Source organism: Eublepharis macularius, chromosome 2 (genome assembly GCF_028583425.1).
Source record: "Eublepharis macularius isolate TG4126 chromosome 2, MPM_Emac_v1.0, whole genome shotgun sequence".
NCBI classification, from domain to species: Eukaryota; Metazoa; Chordata; class Lepidosauria; order Squamata; family Eublepharidae; genus Eublepharis; species Eublepharis macularius.
Genome location: NC_072791.1, coordinates 6,204,262 through 6,222,345, shown reverse-complemented (window position 1 = coordinate 6,222,345; position 18,084 = coordinate 6,204,262). Strand labels below are relative to the sequence as shown.

The 18,084-nt window shown below is 45.3% G+C and overlaps 1 protein-coding gene across 6 annotated transcripts in view; it reads right to left on the bottom strand.

Moving 5' to 3' along the window:
• Window positions 1–11,065: 11,065 nt before the first annotated feature.
• The window catches only part of FERMT2 (FERM domain containing kindlin 2), a 145,239-nt gene continuing 138,220 nt past the window's right edge, over window positions 11,066–18,084 (bottom strand). For 3 of the 6 annotated variants that reach the window (XM_054970706.1, XM_054970705.1, XM_054970708.1), the window contains 5 exons: window positions 16,569–16,589; window positions 13,930–14,054; window positions 12,971–13,112; window positions 12,387–12,556; window positions 11,066–11,264 (listed from right to left, as the gene is read on the bottom strand). In XM_054970706.1, coding sequence (XP_054826681.1) covers window positions 11,195–11,264; window positions 12,387–12,556; window positions 12,971–13,112; window positions 13,930–14,054; window positions 16,569–16,589 — 528 coding nt within the window. In that variant the 3' untranslated portion in view covers window positions 11,066–11,194. Of the gene's footprint in view, window positions 12,557–12,970; window positions 13,113–13,929; window positions 14,055–16,568; window positions 16,590–18,084 lie in introns of all 6 variants that reach the window. The other 3 variants (XM_054970707.1, XM_054970709.1, XM_054970710.1) reach the window with 2 other exon arrangements.

Genomic DNA, 18,084 nt, shown 5'->3' with positions numbered 1-18,084 from the left:
GGCCATGCAACGAGGGGTCAGGCGCAGCCCTTTGCTCCTTGGTGTTAATGTGTGACCCACCCAATCTTCTCCTATACCTTGTAGCTTCAGGGGGAGCGAAGCACCGGAACCTTGGCCAAGAGCTTGCAGTTTACCAATCCACTTGCAGTGGCTGGGAAAGGAGATCCAAGGGTTCAAGTTTTCTGTGAGTTGTGCAGTGCATGTTTACTCATCGCCTGAGATCCACTGAGTGCATAAAACCACTTTATAAACCTGCTATGCAAACTCTTACTCCAAACGCTGCCAGCGGCAGGGCGTTAGTTTCCCACAACAGTTTTTAAGCAGGTGACTTCCCCAGACTCTCTATTTCAGCTGTATTTTTTTCCCCCTATGAGGGATTGGAAAATTTACGAAGCCGCTAGAGATGCATGTCAGCGAAGGCCAAAGCTGCAGAAACGGTCTCGGGGGATATGCTGGGAGCTGCACAGGAATGGATCTTTTGGAGCTACCATCTGGGACTTTTCTGTGAGATGCTGTCAGTCTTGGCGAAAGGATTTGTGCCCTGCTGTTCCCTGGAAAATGAGCCAATCATGCGTCTTATTAGTTCCAGTATCTTCAGTTTCACAGATTGACAAGTAGTGCTCATTTCAGGAATGTGCAATTAAATGATACCTCCTTTGAGATACTCGTTCTAAATGAAGATTAAAAAGAAAGGATTCGCATCTAAGACTTATACATTTTTTGCTTTCTGAAGGTCATTTAGGTAATGGATAAAAATATAAATTGGGAGGGGGGAGAAGGCTGAGACTTTCAGTTTCGGAAGGTTGAGTATTTTTGCAGAGGGAATTTGTGAAATATTTTTTTATAGAATTTAAGGGGAAAGAGTTATAAGCTGATATATGGATCGTATTTCACAATCTATAAACTCAGGGCTCATTTCGAGGGGGAACGTGCAGGAACGCAGTTCCGGCAGTTCCTCAAAGAGGTCACATGTCAGGTGACCCTGCCCACCTGACTCTTGGCCATTTTGGGCCCGTTTCAGCCTGGATTGGGGCTGAAACGGCCCAGATCGGGCCTCTGACGGATGGTACATCACTCTCCCACTCAGCAGCGGCCCGATCCTAACCATTTTGAGCCCCTTTTCAGCCATTTTCAGCCCCCTTTTGTCTTTTTGGGCCCAGTTTCGGCCCTGAAGGGCCAGGATTGGGTCCAAAACAGCCAGGATAGGTGACATCAGGGGGTGTGGCATATGTAAATCAGTTATGCTAATGACACACTTCCGGCGGTGTCAAGGGGCATGGCTCATGCTAATGAGTTATGCTAATGAGGTATCCTAATGAGTTCCTCCAGCTCTTTTTCTACGAAATGACCCCTGTATAAACTTAACTGAAATATATTAAAGAAACAGCAATGTTTTGGCAATGCACTTAATCCAAAGAGGATCTTTTCCATGTATGGTGGGGTTCTCCGAATATTTTTTGGGAAAGGGTGACATGTGACCTCTTTGGGGAACTGCTGGAACTGCGTTCCGGCACGTTCCCCCTTGAAATGAGCCCTGCCAACAACTACCCCTCTAAATAGCTGAGAAGTGAGCCATGCTAGTCTGTAGTTACAAAACAGTAAAGAGTCCAGGAGCACTTTTAAGACTAACCAACTTTATTGTAGCATAAGTTACCAGATGCGTCTGACGAAGAGAGCTGTGGTTCTCGGAAGCTCATGCTACAATAAAGTTGGTTAGTCTTAAAGGTGCTACTGGACTCATTTCTATTCTAAATAGCTAAGGTGCTCAAGGTGACAGACTCTGTAAGGAAACAATGAAGCATTTTCAGTAGTTTGGTAGCTATTTATGAAAGAGTAGTATAATGTAAAAAAAAATGTGATGAAACACTTGCCTTAATGTAATCACAGTATTAACTAATACTTTATTCTTCTTTTGGTACTTGTACACCCCTTACAATATTTATTTATGTCATTTATACTATAGTCTTCCTTTCTCACTGAGACTTAAGATGGGTTTCATACTGTGAGTCAGTACAATCAATCTCACATTTCAATGAGTAATGGGTATATACACGCAACGTGCAAGATGTAAAGAAAAAGAATGAATGAAAAGAAAGGTTTAAAGATTTAACAATATTGAAACAGAGCATAGGTAAATTCCATGACTAATGTTTTAAACAGTATAGGAACTACCCAGTATATTTATAGCAATAGTAGTGGAGTCTTACGGTCCCTCACTGTTTACAGTAATAGTAGTGAAGTCTGTGGTTGCTCCTTAACTCTTTACTGATGGGTTCCCTTTCCCTTTATTGATAGATCTCTTGAGAACACTTTCTTACAGTACAGCCTCCTGTCTGAACAAAAAGCCCTCTTCAACAATTCGGTTTTGCAGTTTATGAAAGGCCAGTTGAACGGGAGCTTTCCCAACCTCCTCAGGTAGGCCATTCCATAAAGTTGGGGCCATCACTGAGAATGCCCATGTATGGGCAGCTGTTGATTTTACCCATGTGAAGGATGGTACCTGCAGAAAGTTCTGTTCAGATGAGTGAACATCTTAGAAACTAATTGCCAAGTGGCCCTAATCTGTGGATACTTAAATCTGGAGCTTGGAGCTATGAATGAACAAGACAGATCTTCTTGCACATGTGAAAAATTACCCAGGTTTGCAGAAAAATATGAAATCTTTAAAAAGTGTTTAATAAAAAAACCTAATATAATAAAAGGAGTGCTTGTAGCTTTAACCAGACACCCTCAATGGTTGTTGCTAGGCAACCCTAACAGTTTAGCCAGTATCCCAGGCCTAGTTTCTGTCTGTAAAAGGCAGGGGGAGGGAGCAGGGCCCTTTCCAAGGCTGTTTTCACTTTTGAAAGAGGACTCATGGGGGCCAGGCCCAGAAACAATCTCTAGGCAAATTGAGGCTACCCGACTTTCATAACTCACTCAGGCCTGGCTGCTTGCTGCTGTTTAACAGCAGTCCCCCACTAAAGCAGTATAGTGTTATGGTTAGAGTTTCATAATAGGCTGTGGGAGACCCAGGTTCAAATCACCACTCTGCTGTAGAAGCTCATTTGGTGGCTTTGATCCAGTCACATACTCTCTGCCTAACCTACCTCTCAGGGTTGTTGCAAGAATAATATGGAGGCAAAGAGAATGATGTAAGTTGCTTTGGTTCACCACTGTGGAGGAAGGCAGCATATAAATGAAGTAAATTAAGAAATATAAATGAAGATGGGGGGGCAGATAAGAGGGAAGTTGTTTAGTGGGTTTGAAGGAGAGGACATAGGAAAAGGTGACCCTATGGGGGTTGCCAGGAGGAGGGAAAGAAGAAATAGTGTGGGAAAGGGGATACAGGGGAAAGTGAAGTAACCCATACAAGTCTTTGCAGGTTCCCCACCATGCAACTGGCACCATACAACTGGGCCACAGTTGAGAGTGTCAGTCCTTGGCAAATAAATCCCCATGTTCTCCACAGCAATCACACAGGTGCTTTGGTTGAAGTAACTTTTATTAGAGATCTATCAGGTTCAAGGTGCTCAGACAGTAGAATTGGCAGAAGTGACGTGTTAAGGAAAAGCCTGGTTAGTTATAGGGCAATGTCCTGCCCCCAGGTTAGTAGCCCGTTGAAATTCTGGCGCGAACGCCAGAGACAAAAAGTATCAGAGTTTAGACTATGACAGGCAACAATAGCAAGTTGGGAATGAAATCATCCCGGTTCTCAGGGAAGATGCGATTCAGACTAGCGGCATCTGGCCTCAAGGCCGTTGGCTACAGAAGTGAAAGTGTTTAACTTCAACGGAGAGAGAGAGCACACTGAACTTCCAAATAACAGGCATTGAACGGTACTCTGAACTCTCCACAGTGTCAGAGGATCAATAGGTTGCACAGAACATACCCATGGCATGTACGGCAGGCGGACATACATGACAGAGAGGCTGCTGGGGAAGGGGTCAGATTTGGGCCATGGACAAAAGAGATCTTTGTGGGGGGACTACCCAGGTTTGCAGAAAACTCCCAAACCTTTAAACATTGGGGGAGGGTTTTTTTAAAAAAACAAACAAACTGGAGAAGAGCTGTCTGCACCAGCAAGGCAGGTAGAGGCAGCAGAGCTGTAGACAGGTAAATTGGCCAGGAAATGGGTGGTCAGGAGAGTAGGCAGTCCAACAAGCGTTGTGTATATGAAAAAGGACACGATTTCCCCTGCAAGTCTAGTGGGCCCCTTCCTTGTGTATGTATGTGTGTATTTCACATATCCTAAAACACAATGCTTCCAGGGTGTGTGTGTGTTAGGGTTGCCAGCTCCAAGTTGGGAAATTCCTGGAGATCTGGGGAGTGAAACCTGGAGAAAGTGGGGTTTGGGGAGGGAAAGGACCTTGGCATGGCATAATTCCATAGAGTCCACCCCCCAAAGTAGCCATTTTCTCCAGATGAACTAATCTCTGTGGCCTGGAGACCAGTTGTGATTCCAGGAGATCTCCAGCCACTACCTGGAGGCTGGCAACCCTAGTGTGTGTGAGGGTGCTAGCAGGGCTTAGGCTACGAATTTACCTGGGCTGTAGCTCAGTGTTAGAATATGCACTTGGCATGCAGATCTTGAGTTCAATTCTTGATATCACCAGCTACAAAGGATCTCAAAGCTACAAGGCTGAGAAAGACCCAAGATCTTGGAGAGCGACAGATCAACAGAATCCACCGGATTGTCATACTGCATTTATATACAGCCCTGGGGTTTTTCCTGAATGCGCATGCCTTACGGGTGGAGCAGTCTTCAGAGACAACCTGAACGGGAAACTCCACAGCTTATTAAGAGAGAAACTCCACGTTTGCATTGCAGTGAGTGGGTTGCTCTGAAGTGTCTCCATTTCCACTTCCACTCTCAGCTCAAACCAATCCTGCCCCATTTAGTTAGACAGTTGCTACAGCATCTATTGCACGCCCTCCAAGAAGGTCAAGGCCACACTCAAGCGCAGTGCAAAGGGAGCCTGCTGAAACAGCTGAATTAAATGCTGGGAATTAAGATACAAAGAGGAAAGCAGGTCAAGCAAGGGTCCTGGGAAGACAGACAGTGCTTTTAAGAAATAATAATCTTTGTTCCAGTGGAAGGTGAAGAATGCATGCAACAGGCTCTCTCACACACAAATATATCCTTGCAAGATGTGGACTGACCAACCCAGCAGGAGTTTTGCTGTGTGTCCGTCCCTTCTTCTTACCCAGGGCTAGGCCACCTACAGGGAACAAGGGACGCATCTCTGGCAAGGGCATTTAGGCCGCAGGGCCCACCAGTTCCAGGAAGAGGAGATGAAAATGAGGACTTTTGAGGCTGGTGGTCAGCCAGCACAGCAAGAGCTCTGCAACCACAACGAGAAATAGTTTGGAGCAGAGGCCATTCCCCCCCCCCAAAAAAACTGGAAGCAAAAAACAAATTGCCAGGGAAATCGCTCCCCCAGGAAGGATGAGCAAGAGAGAATTAGAAGAGGCAGAGAGCTCAGAGGGAAAAATCTGCACCAAGATAACCTGAAATTCTGCAGCTTTACATGGTTAAAATTAAGCAAATTGGCACATACTAGCTTTATTTCGCAGAAAGAGTTTCCAGCAGAGATGTAAAGGACAAAAACTATGCAATGAATCTACTCCCATCTGCATTCATACCCCTCTGCTTTTACCAGGGACTGCTCCTTCTTCTAACATGTTTTCACAGCCATGAAAGGTAGATTCTTGCCTCTCTTTGTTAAAGTAAAGCTGAGAATCTCAGAACAGTAATACTGTACCCAGAATCAAATCTCATGTTTGGTTGGTACAGTTGTGGAGTGCCTCCGAGACAGTGAGCTGACATTATCAGTCATCCTGGCAAAGCCCTCTGCCAAATTCTCTCTCTCTGTGTGTTAAGCATACCCTAAAATAAATGTTTTTTTTTGGCGAGGGGAGTTCTGGCTTTTGGAAATGGGCAAGGAGATGCCCGCTGATGTTCTCAAGATGTAGACAAGGCAGCTTTGTTAACATGAAACTTGAAAGAGAATTTTTAGAACTTGATATAATTCTTGGTTAGAAACTGCCTGTGGTTCAGGCATGGGACGTCTCATGGCGAACAGATAATGCACTAGCTGTTGTAAGTGACTCCAGATACCTGGAGAAGCACCTGAACGGAGAAGGGCTAAGAATTTCCCGAGACTGCTGGTACTTGCACAGATTCTGTGCATCCATGCTAGTATTTGCATAGATTCTGTGCATCTATGCACATACAACAGACGTTGCGCGTTGTGCCATTTCAGTGTTTAAGGACTGTAAAGAGTCCAATAGCACCTTTAAGACTAACCAAGTTTATTGTAGCATAAGCTTTCGAGAACCACAGCTCTCTTCGTCAGATGCATGGAGAGTGTGAAGAAACTGGCCAGAGATATATAAGTGGTGAGGGGAGGGGAGAGGGAAGAGGGTGCAGGGAGTGAGGGCCATATAAATGCAAATCAGTTGCAAAAGTCATGAAAGAGGTGGAGTGTGCAGTCCAGGCTGGGTGTGACCCCTCCATTGCTGCATCTGAATGGAACGTCTGAAGGCAGTCACTTCTGGTAATGAGATAACCACCCACAGTCTCTATTCAATCCAGGTCTGACTCTATTTAAGGAAGCTCTTTTCGAGATCCCATGGTCAGACCGAACCAGAATATATGGGTTTGATCTCAAATACTAGAAAAGTCCCAGAAGAGTTTCTTGCCTTTCCAAGATGAGTCTTCTCTTGACCAGTATCCTAATGGCTTCATCTGAGATGTTCCTAAAATCTCCAAACGCCCATGGACATGGCAACAGTGAGGAAGTAATGTCTGACCTAATGCAACCATGCAGATGGCCGTCTCTTGGAGGCAGCTCGTGTGAGCCCAACATTGACACAACCAGATAATCTGCATCTCTGGATCGCTGCAGGGAGGCGCCAAAAGCTCAGAATGAGCAGCTGTCTTTGGTTCTTCCCTTGGTATCTTCAATCAAAACCATCTCAAGCAGTTTGGCTGGGAAAGGCCTCTCCGGACGGGCCGGCGGTTCGAGTTAGTATAATTTATTTATCATTTGTATTTATTACTTTCGACTTCTATTCCACCCTCCCTGCACAAGCAGGCCCAGGGCGGATTACATCACGTAAAATACATTTATAATAAAAACTTACATCTTAAAACAGTTTAAATTCAACAGACAGTATAGCAATATAATACAGATTTTAAAATATGTAAGATAGCAGCAGTTAGCTAATCGGAGGCAATCAGTCTACCACTTTAAAAAGCCTCTGATAGGGAGAGGTATGATCTGATCTTCCCTTCTCCTCCTCTATCCAGGCCAGTGGAGGCCTAGCCTAGCCTCAAACATAGGCCTGGCGGAACATCTCTTGTCTTACAGGCCCAGTAGAAAGAGAGTAAATCCTGCCAGGCCCTGGCCTCACTAGACAGAGAGTTCGACCAGGTTGGAGCCAGGACTGAAAAAGCCCTGGCTCCGGTTGGGGCCAGGCGAGCTTCCCTGAGGCCAGGGCCCACCACTAGTTGTTTATCTCCTGATTGGAGCGCCCTCTGGGGCACATATGGGGAGAGGTGGTCCCGCAGATATGCTGGTCCCAGTCCACATAGGGCTTTATAGGTTAATACCAAACCCTTGAATCTTGCATAAGACAGCTTCAAATGTTTCATGGAGTCCGTCATGGTTTCCTCCATGTAGATGCCATCAGAAATGGGCCTTTTTGTTCCATTGTATGGTAGGGAGCAACTTTGTTGAAGCTAAGACCCTCTGGGTTGGGTCAGTGCCAGGATAAAAGACTTCCAGGATTTCTTACATGGTCACTTTGAGTTCCATGGATGAAACCCAACGAACAACTATTCCTGTTCTGGTATTCTGATGTTTCCTGTCATTTTCAAGTTCCTTGCCTCTCATCTGAGGCTCCACACCAACTATGAAAAAGAGTCCAGTAGCACCTTTAAGACTAACCAATTTTATTGTAGCATAAGCTTTCGAGAATCAAGTTCTCTTCGTCAGATGCATGGTACATAAACTTGTCAGTTTATGTACCATGCATCATACAGGTTATGTACCATGCATCTGACGAAGAGAACTTGATTCTCGAAAGCTTATGCTACAATAAAATTGGTTAGTCTTAAAGGTGCTACTGGACTCTTTTGATTTTGCTACTACAGACTAACACGGCTAACTCCTCTGGATCTTACACCAACTATGCTCTCCCATTCCGTTGGCACCCATCCACTTGGATTCCTCCATCTACTCTTGAGTCGGGTGGTTGCTAGCCACTGCAGACTTGCTTCGTATCCTGTTCTTGCTCATCCAAAAGCAGCAGAGGAAAACATGGTTGTGCTTACCTGTAACTGTTGTTCATTGAGCAGTCAAAAAGGAGTACCACGCATGTGAAATTGCGCAGGTACCATGACAATGAAAACACTGGTGCCACGCTAGGGAACTGCTTGCACACTTGCTCGTTTCTCTCTTCTGTACAAACAAGAGGTGATGGTAGAGAAGAGCCAACCAAGGCAGCACCAAAGAATCTGGCCTCTCCATCATGAGGACTCCTAGTAGCATCCAAGTTCCCTCAAGCTGTTCCCAAACCCACAATTTTGGTGCTAGCCAGGGCTGAGTAAGAATGGCTTATCCCAAATGGGCACCCAGATTAAATGTGTGTTATATATCATCAAGTCACTTTCGAGTTATGGTGTCCCAATGAATGAATGTCCTATCATTGACAGCTTTGCTCAGGTCTTGCAAAGTGGAGGCAACTCCCAAGCAAACAGAGAGCTGCCTTTATTTTTGGAGGAATTATTGCTGTAGAGAACAAATTGCTGGCAAGCAGGGGTCATTTTGTAGAAAAAGAGCTAGAGGAACTCATTAGCATATGCCACACCCCTTGTCATCACCAGAAGTGTGTTATTAGCATAACCGATTTGCATATGCCACACCCCCTGACATCACCTATCCTGGATGTTTTGGTCCCAATTCTGGCCATTCAGGGCTGAAATTGGGCCCAAAATGGCAAAAAGGAGCTGAAAATGGCCGAAAAAAGGGCCCAAAATGGTCAGGATCGGGCCGCTGCTGAATGGGAGAGTGATCCACCACCCATCAGAGGCCCGATCCAGGCCATTTTGGCCCCAATCCAGGCTGAAACAGGCCCAAAATGGCCGAGAGTCAGGTGGGTGGGGCCACCTGACATGTGACCTCTTTGGGGAACTGCTGTAACTGCGTTCCTGCGCGTTCCCCCTTGAAATGAACCCTGCTGGCAGGAAACAATATTCAAAGGCTTTGGTTCCATAAGGTATTTTTGTATGATGAGTGACCTTGAGGAAGCACATGAAAACGTGCACATACTGGTGGCTGGGGGGGGGGGGGGTTGAAAGTTCTCGTCAAGAATTTGGAAGAAAACCAGACACCAATTAGAGGCTCCAACTACATTTATACTCGTCTGTGGAAATTTGTACTATTCTGTTGAGAAATTGTGTACTGATGTAAATGTAAACATAATTGGTAAACATAATTATAAGACAGAGATTATTATAAATATTTTGAAATTCAGCCTGACACGGTGATATCTGTGTATTTATACTTCCTTTGAGTAAAGCCATCTCATGACGGGCCTTCTTTTCCAAGTGCCTGCCACTTTTCCTAGCATTATTGTCTTTTCCAGTGAATCTTGTCACCAGTGTGTGATGCCTCAGTTTACTCATTTTGGCTTCTAGGGAGAATGTAGAAGCTCAAATGACAAAACTGAGACTAAAATGATGTATTTATTAATTACATATTTTTATCCCACCTTTCCTAGTGGCTCAAGGCAGCTTACAAAACACAATTTAAAAAAACATAGAAGAATATAAATCCACCTGTAACCTTCCCCCCACCAAGATACTTGCTGTCTGCATTACATTAGATTTTGATTCTTCAACCCACACCTTGTTAAGAAAGCAAACGTGGAACTGGGGGCAAGGGTGACTGTTCAAAGTGAGTTTGTTGTGCCATACTGATAAATTTGCCAATTACAACTGCATTGTTACTCAGGATATTCATTTAACCAAGAGGGTTTAGGAAGGATTGTCTATTTGGCAAAGTAAATATCATCTGATATAGTAAGTTCTGCATGATTATCCCTTCCATCAGAAGGAATCTATGCACATTGCCTTGTAACATTGCCTTCATATTATATTAGGCTACCAAATGAAAGGCTAAAGAGACAGTGTTTAGCCCTAAACATTTGCTGTCTGGCTTGCAAAATGGGATGATTTCTCTCCCAAATGCAATTTGCATTGACTGTGGAACACTTACGGCCAAGCAAAGCTGGGAAATGTTATTACAGTTGAAGGATTAAGGGCTATAAAAAGAAATAGCACCCCAGATCTCCTCTTGTGCAGCTGTTCAGTCTGTCTGGATTTTCTCAGAAATGCAAAACAAAAACAACCAAAATCTAAAAAAAATGAGCAATTTACTATTTTCCTAATTATTTCCTTTAGAATGTGTTGGCTCTCTCCTAGTTTTGCAGAAGAACCTGAACAGGCCTGGAGAAAGAGAGAGCCCTGTAGAGTTTCAAAGATGCGCGAGATGAGGTGGGACGACACAGAAGCCACATTTTGGGCGGGGAGGAATGATCTCTGTGAAGGGATTCCCGTGGAATCTGGAGACCACACAGAATGCGAAGGAATCCAGAAGCAAGTGCTGGGAGAAGTGGTCAGCCTTATACCACACCATTCACACGTTTTTTCCTCTAGAAGGAGCATGTGTGACGAGAGAGGCATTTTAGGAGATGTACACGATGGGGTTGATGGGGTCAGGAATCACACACTACTATGGGCACCATTCAGGTAAGCTTCGACTGCTGTTTTGATTTCTTTTCTAGCCTGAGTTTCATCGTGGCCAACCCCCCCCCCCCCAATGCAGTCAGCAGGGGGTGGAAGACAGCAGCCTTGGCTGAGCCAAGGACTTGGGTCTGCCAGGTCCAAACGCATCACTTCATGTCTCCTACCACAAAAAGCTGGACCTTTGTGAAAAGTAGGGGATACAACTGCCTAATTATACCGTTTGCATTATAAGAGAACAAAAGACACACAAATAGACATTAGGGCTAGTCATTAAATAAAAGATTTGACCTTTATTTAAAATACAAAGCATTTGTACATGGTCTTTGAGTGATGGACTACCCAACACAATACTGGTTATCTCTCGGCACTGGGCGAGTCAGGGAACCCTGGCGGTTAGTGTTAATCTGGAACTGGGAACCCCGTGAATGCCAGGCAACCGAATCTCGTTGCTAAGGGCTTTGTGGCACAGCTATAAAACAACAAGATTTTAACTTAGATTAAAAACATATTAAGGCCAATATGCTTGAGGACACTGCGGTTCACCTACTTTGGCTTGTGAGACTACCTTTTTTTAAAAAAAGAAAAACCTGTACAATTTTATAAAATTTGTGTTTTTCTTTTTACATTAGTTACACACAAAAAATCCTTATACTTCATAGACCTTTACTTCATGTTGTAATGAAATATTTTTTTTTTGCATATCTTAGGTAGAGAGTAGCTATGCTGGTGAATACTAAACTTGGTTGTAATACAATACGGTGTAAAAATAAAATAAGGGGAGAGGCGAAAGAGAGACGCACAAGATATAAATGATTATTGAAAGGAAACGAGAAGTTACAACAAATACACTTAAAATCTAACAAAGGGTTTTTTTTTTCCTTTTCAAGGCCACGCAGGATTGCTTTTGTAGAAGTTTTAGGCCTCTGCAATGGGCCCAATTATATGTAGTGTGAGAAGTCAGGGGTAACAGAATGCAGTCCACAAAGAGCTGCTGCTGAACCCAGGAGCCCAGCCACAAACCCTGCTGGGACGAACAGGGAAGGGCTGCTGCAACCACGGTTCCTGGGCCACGTGCAAGAAATTCTGCTCTGAAGTAGGAAGGACGTTTAACACATGGATGTCAATTTTACAATATATATATATTTCCCCTATATATATTTTTAAAACAACCCACAAAACATGCATTAAACATGATAAATAGACTTCATATAGATTAGGCCCCTGGGTATCTTTGTAGTTAAATGGCTTAGAGGTTTTTACTGATTTGGTTAGCTTACATCTGTCAGAAATTAACCTGATCAGCCTCACTTTCTTGCCAAGGCGGGGTGGGGGAAATGGGAGGCACTGAGTGTTTGCGTTACGCACTCCATGTTACTGTTTTGTTCTAGCAGATTAACGGAAGTGCTGTTTAGTGCACATATATCAAAACTGGTCTGCTAAGGCAAAGTTTCCCATGACATTAAAAAGAAAAGATACACTTCAATCTTAACTTGATTAAGCAGCATATTTCAAATAACAGCTTTTGAAGTTAAATATTAATATGGCCATTGAGTTTGTGTCACGATAACGGGGGGGTTCTCTTTGAACTCACACCCAGCCGCTGGTCAGTTTATAGAACATTTCTTCATCTAAGCTTTCGTTCTGGTCTTTTGCGCGCGTTGACAAGAAAATGTAGCCTCCGATGAACTCGTGCACCACCTTGCAATCCACCTCCGTGCAGATGAAGGAAACACGGACATCGTCTGCAAATTCCACCGTCACCTAAAGGCACAAAGCAAGTGTGTTAGGGGAGCTCCCATGTTCTCCAGCCACACCACTCCCATTGATTAACTTTTATCCTACCGGGGGGCTGAGGGCAGGGAACACAAGAGGCATCCCAGTCTATCCTCCCGGTAAATCTGGTGAGGCAGGACGGGCTGGTCTACAGTTGCCTGGTAACTTCATGGCAAGCAAGGATATGATCTCCAGCCTTTTCATCCCAAGGCCACTGTACTCACACAGTGGCTCATCAGCTGATTTTCCGAAACGGGGAAAAATGGGAACGTGTGCTCTACCCTCTCCTGTTTCTGGATTTCCGCTTTCTACGGTTCTCCGTGATGCACGAATCAGACAACTACTACGAATGCCCGCCGTGAGCTGTAACACTGGCGCGCCATTTCAGAGAACGGTACTTACCATTTTGATCTCCCAATTTACATTCCACTGTTTCATGTTGCTGAATCGCCACGTCTTGATGGCGTCGCTGGTGCTGGCATCCATCCGGATCAGCCGGTTGTAGGCGATGCCAATAAGTTCCTCCTTCTTACCCCCTTGGAACCTGCAGCATTAACATTTTATAAAGGAACACTTGGGTGTCAGTGTTGACAAGACTTCTGAGAGCTGGGCCACACTTCCCTCTTGGATTAAAAGGCAAGGTACACTTTCTCTCCTCCCCTGCCCCATTTAGAGTGTGTGTGAGTTATCTGTCTTTCAAGGAGCCCACCCCTCTCCTCCTGCACGGAGTTACTCTTTTGGGGATGTCTCCTGACTGGGGTTGTCTTCAGCAGTGACTCATTCAGAGCCAGAACAGGCAGCATCCTCCAAGAGGAAATAAGTCACCTGCATCTCTGAATCAGAACCAGAGATTCCCAAGCGTGTATTCCCTGGGCCTGGAGTTTCAGCCGGTCAACTCCTCCCTACTAGCCTCCCCCTGAAAATGTAGCTGGTTGCCAGCCAGCTCGTCTTCCTCCTGCCTCCTCCAGCACGCCAGATGCTGTTTCAGCATCTGTCTGAGGCATCAGGTACACCCAGGGAAATTGTCCTTAGTGTGTCAAGTGCCCTGAGCATTACATTTCTAGTATTTTGTGGAAAGGCTGCACAGAAAAAAAAAAACCTGAACACAAATACAAACAACTGTTTGGTTTCAGTGCAGGGTAAGATTCTGCAAAAGGCTCCTTCCCTGTGCCCGAGTCCACGAGGCGACAGGAGCGAAAGGCTGTGCAGGCACAGCGGCTGGCCACAGATTCATGTGGTTCTGCTGACATGCCCAACTGAGCCAATTGGCCCAAAGTGGGAATTGCCCAGAGCCCAGGGCCACTCACTGAAGGGCAGCAGGGCTGCAGTTCCTCCTGCCCATATATGTCGAATCCACTGACCTTGCAATGAAGTGTGTGATGCCGAACTCGGGAAGGGACTGCCAAGCTTGTATAAACCTCATTTTGGCTTCAATGAGACTCATCTGAGCGACGTTCTGATGGGCCTCTAAAATCCTGGCAGTGATCTGCAGGGGGAGACACACACAGACATGAGCCCACTGATCATCATTAGGAATGTGCTGTGTGTACACTTGCCGGGAAAAAATCAAGATGGAGGGCGTAATTATGGCAGCAGGGGAAAACATTTATTTAAAATGATCCCAAGATTCCCCCTACTTTGTGTTTTTGTCTGTGTTCATGCTTGCACCAGAGCCCCTTCGTGTTTCTCGTTTGTCTCAATGTTGATTTCTGACTGCTCCATATGTATCACCTCCTCTTCAAAGTGTGAGATGCTGGTTTGGTTGGTTAAACTGCAGACAAGCACTGAAAACACACACACACACTATGTATAAATCTATTTTGTGTGTGTGTGTGCACGCACGTGTGCATGGCCCAGAGACAATACTGTGAGATGAAGAAGCATCTTGGATCGTGCAGTTTCCTCTCCACTTCCTCCCCCACCCCAAAAAAAGAGAGAGGGAAAGCTGCTGGGAACTGCTTCATGTGCGTTGATATGTGCCCTGAGCAGCTGCCAGCAGTCGACTATTTGTAGAAAGTACAGAGATTTAAAAATTGCAAGAAAAATTAGTTGCTGTATGAAAATTAGCTGGCAAAAAGAAACCTTGGAATAAGAGGGGGCGGGGAGAGAATCTATTCTGCTAATAATGTGAAAATCTATCTGGAATTCAGCCTCCTCAACAACCTCCCATCTATCTTTTAGAGAACAGTTTTCTTCTAGCTCTCATTTCTGGAAAAAAGAAAGACTGGAACTGTGCAGGAAGCCTCTGGATTCAAAGGGAGCCTTGGATAATGCTTCTAGTGACCAGGGTTCATAGCACTTGGCCTCTCCCACCGGCTCTTCTTCCTTTCCCACCCCTCTCTTTGTCCTTGGGTTTGCAATTTCCAAGTATCATGCAAACACATATGAGAAGACAAAGCACACAGCTGCGGAAACTGGCTACCCTCACAGTAGTCGGAGGGAAGAAATCACCCTCAGATCCGGAATATCTATTGTCGAAACTGTATCACTGCAGCTGTGCAATTTTCCACTCACCTGTGGTGAGCAGCAAGGGCCTCCAGGTAAGCAGCGGGTTGGTGAAGTATCTCTTCCTCCAGCAGTCTGCCTGCTCTTGCCTGACACTGCAGCACTACCTAGCTGCTCAGAGCTGGAACGGGCAACCTTTACATCATGGACCTTGCGCCTTTCTTGGCCCCCTGCCCTTAGCAGTCAATAGCCCGTGAAGAACCAAAGTGCGCACACGTAGCTACCTTGTGGCCATGCTGTGTTAGCTGTCATTCCCTGCCTTCTTCCCCTTAAAAGAGTTCAATCTGTTTTTTGGCTACTGTAAGGTTACACTGTTCCCTTCCTTCTTCACACAGAGGACTCTCTGGATGATCCTCTCTGGTCTGAAGCCAGGCTCCAACTCCCTTTCACTCTTCAGTTAACTCCAACAGCTCCAGCTCATTCTGTTAGCACCAACTGTCAGCTCATCATTCTAACACCAACTGCCATCCTCTCTCTCTGGCTAGCCACAGCAGGGGAACGGGAGCTGTCAATCATCCCCCCTTCCTGCTGCTCTTTCAGGTCTTTACCTGCCTCTCGCTGGATGGAGCATTTGGCAATCCTGACATTTTAATGTCGATTCCGTCTCAGCTACCTTCACCCAAATAAATCTGTTTTTTTACATGGTATGACTAAGGTGGAAGGGGGCCACCAGAGAAGTTACATAAGCAATACGCGATAGATACTCATGGCTGCCTGCCTGTCCCTCTCTTTCCTGGTCTTTTGGACTGAAAGCTACGGGTTGGATCCAGGGCTCCACTCACTCATCTGGGCTCTCAGATCCTGTACCAGACTACAAGAATGTTGATTCCCAGGGTCATGGAGCCCCTATGGAAGAACAGCAATGTGGGTCAGCAGGCTGCAGGAAGAAAAGAGAAGACTGCGCAATCACTTCCTCCTGCATTTTCTGTGAGCAAAGCTCTGCCGATGGAAGAAGCAAAAAGGGCAATTGCGCTTCCTTCCTCCTCCTCAGAGCAGCCCGCTGACCAAATGCCCATTCTTCCATGCAAGTCCTGCGGCCCCAGTAATCAACTTTTCTGGGCTCAGAAATGGCTGTTTGCAGCAAGGTAAAAAAGGGAAGATCCACAACTACTGCTGACCTGTTGCAGGATTCAGCCCTTGAGGTCTGCAGGAGATCTGCATTCACATTTCGAATTGGGCTGTTTCCATGGCAGAATGCTATGGCTGCCGCTCACCCAGGGCTCCATTTCTGCCATCCGCTGTTAATACCAGATAGCAAAGGAGGAGGCACATTAACAGCTGCGCCACAGAAACAGTGCCCCACAGCGGGCAGCAGCTACCCCACTACTTCTTATCGACAAGGCTCTTTTAATGAGAAGGAACACAGCATAAAGTGACACAGATGCATCGGGATTCATTTCTTAATTGGCAGTTCCGAGAGTCCCTTCCCTGCGTCTAAGCATACATTTACAAACAGTGAAATCTTAAGTGCTTATTTATGGTTGCTGACACTTACCAAGTCTCTTATATAGCCTGGCTGCAAATGCGAAGAAAAGAAAAGGAAGCATAAAAAGGAAGGAAAGAAAAGAAAAAAAAAGCAAATCAGAAATATGGCAACAAAGCAAAGGGAGGAAATGTGCAAATTATTAGCAACAATAAAAGGTTTGAGCCAATTTAAAAAACAAAACAGAACTCAAAACTTTCATACTACTCTCCTGGGGAGAAAAAGTAGCAAGAGATGGATTTGAGCATGAGAAAGGGAGCCAAGGAGAACAGCAAGGCCGCTAATTCCAGAATGCAAGGGGGCAACGCTGGGCTCTGTTTCACGATTTAACAGAATCTCTTTGGAAGCAAGCCAGCCTCTAGCCCTTGTGTGGACTGAACTGATAGAAAATGGAATCGCCAAAAAAAAAAGCGAAAAGCATCAGACATAAGGAAACCAACAGAACGAAGCTTAAATTAAAATGATGTTTCTCAAGCTTGTGGATTTCAAATACATACCATGAATATTTTTTCAAAGACAACATGCGCAAGGTTGATGTTCAAATGCAATACAACCTCTGCCCGTGGCTTTTCATCCCACTGCACTGCTGAAAACATGCAAATTGCCTAAGTCACAAACAACTACAGCATGCAAACTAGCTGCATGTTGGGAGGAGGGGTGGCCCTGGATGCTGAATAAGATGCTGCCTCCCCCTCCCCCCCATTAAAAAAACCCACCAAAACATATCTGACAGGGGAGGCTCCAGCACAATAGATCCTTAAAACCATTCACTGAAACTGCAGGCCACACTATCAGCAGTGAAACATTTTAACGTTGTAAGAAGTTAACTTGTTTAGGCTGCAAAATTACTGAAAGGAATCCAGGTTAAAACTACCTTAAAAGTGGGCCAATTCATAAAAGTCTTCCAGGACGCTGCAAGCGTAGCACATAAAGGGGTTATCCTTATGGTTCACCACATACTCATATACTGCTTGGAAACTCAACCCTCCTTGCCAAAAACCTGAGCACTCCAGTAAACACTTCGCCATAGGAAAGCACAAAGGCTTCCTCACTCAACTCACTCCCTGTATTTAATACCTGTTAAAAGCAATGAAGTGTTTTTTGGCTCAGGGCTGGTTCACACATGCACGCTGACCACTTAATAGCAATGACAACAGTGTTTTTATACTCCGTCCTTCTGGACAGATTATTATTAGAGCAGTGAAAAAGGTCAGCGTTATTATTATCCCCACAATACAGCAGGGGAGCTGGGCTGAGTGGCTGACCCAAGGCTGCCTGCTGTGCTCATGGCAGTGGTGGGACTCAAACCAGCAAAGTGTTGATTCGCAGCCCAACCAATTAACCTCTATGCTACAGCAGCTTATGCTGCCCAGCCGCTTGATGGCTGCAATGTCAAGGATGACTTGCATGGGTTAATGAGTCCCCACAGATCTAAACCAACACCTGCTGCCATCTCAAACAATAGTTGCCGATGGGGTCCGTTCCCAGGTTCAGATGGCAGCCACCAAACTGCTGAATAATCAAGTGA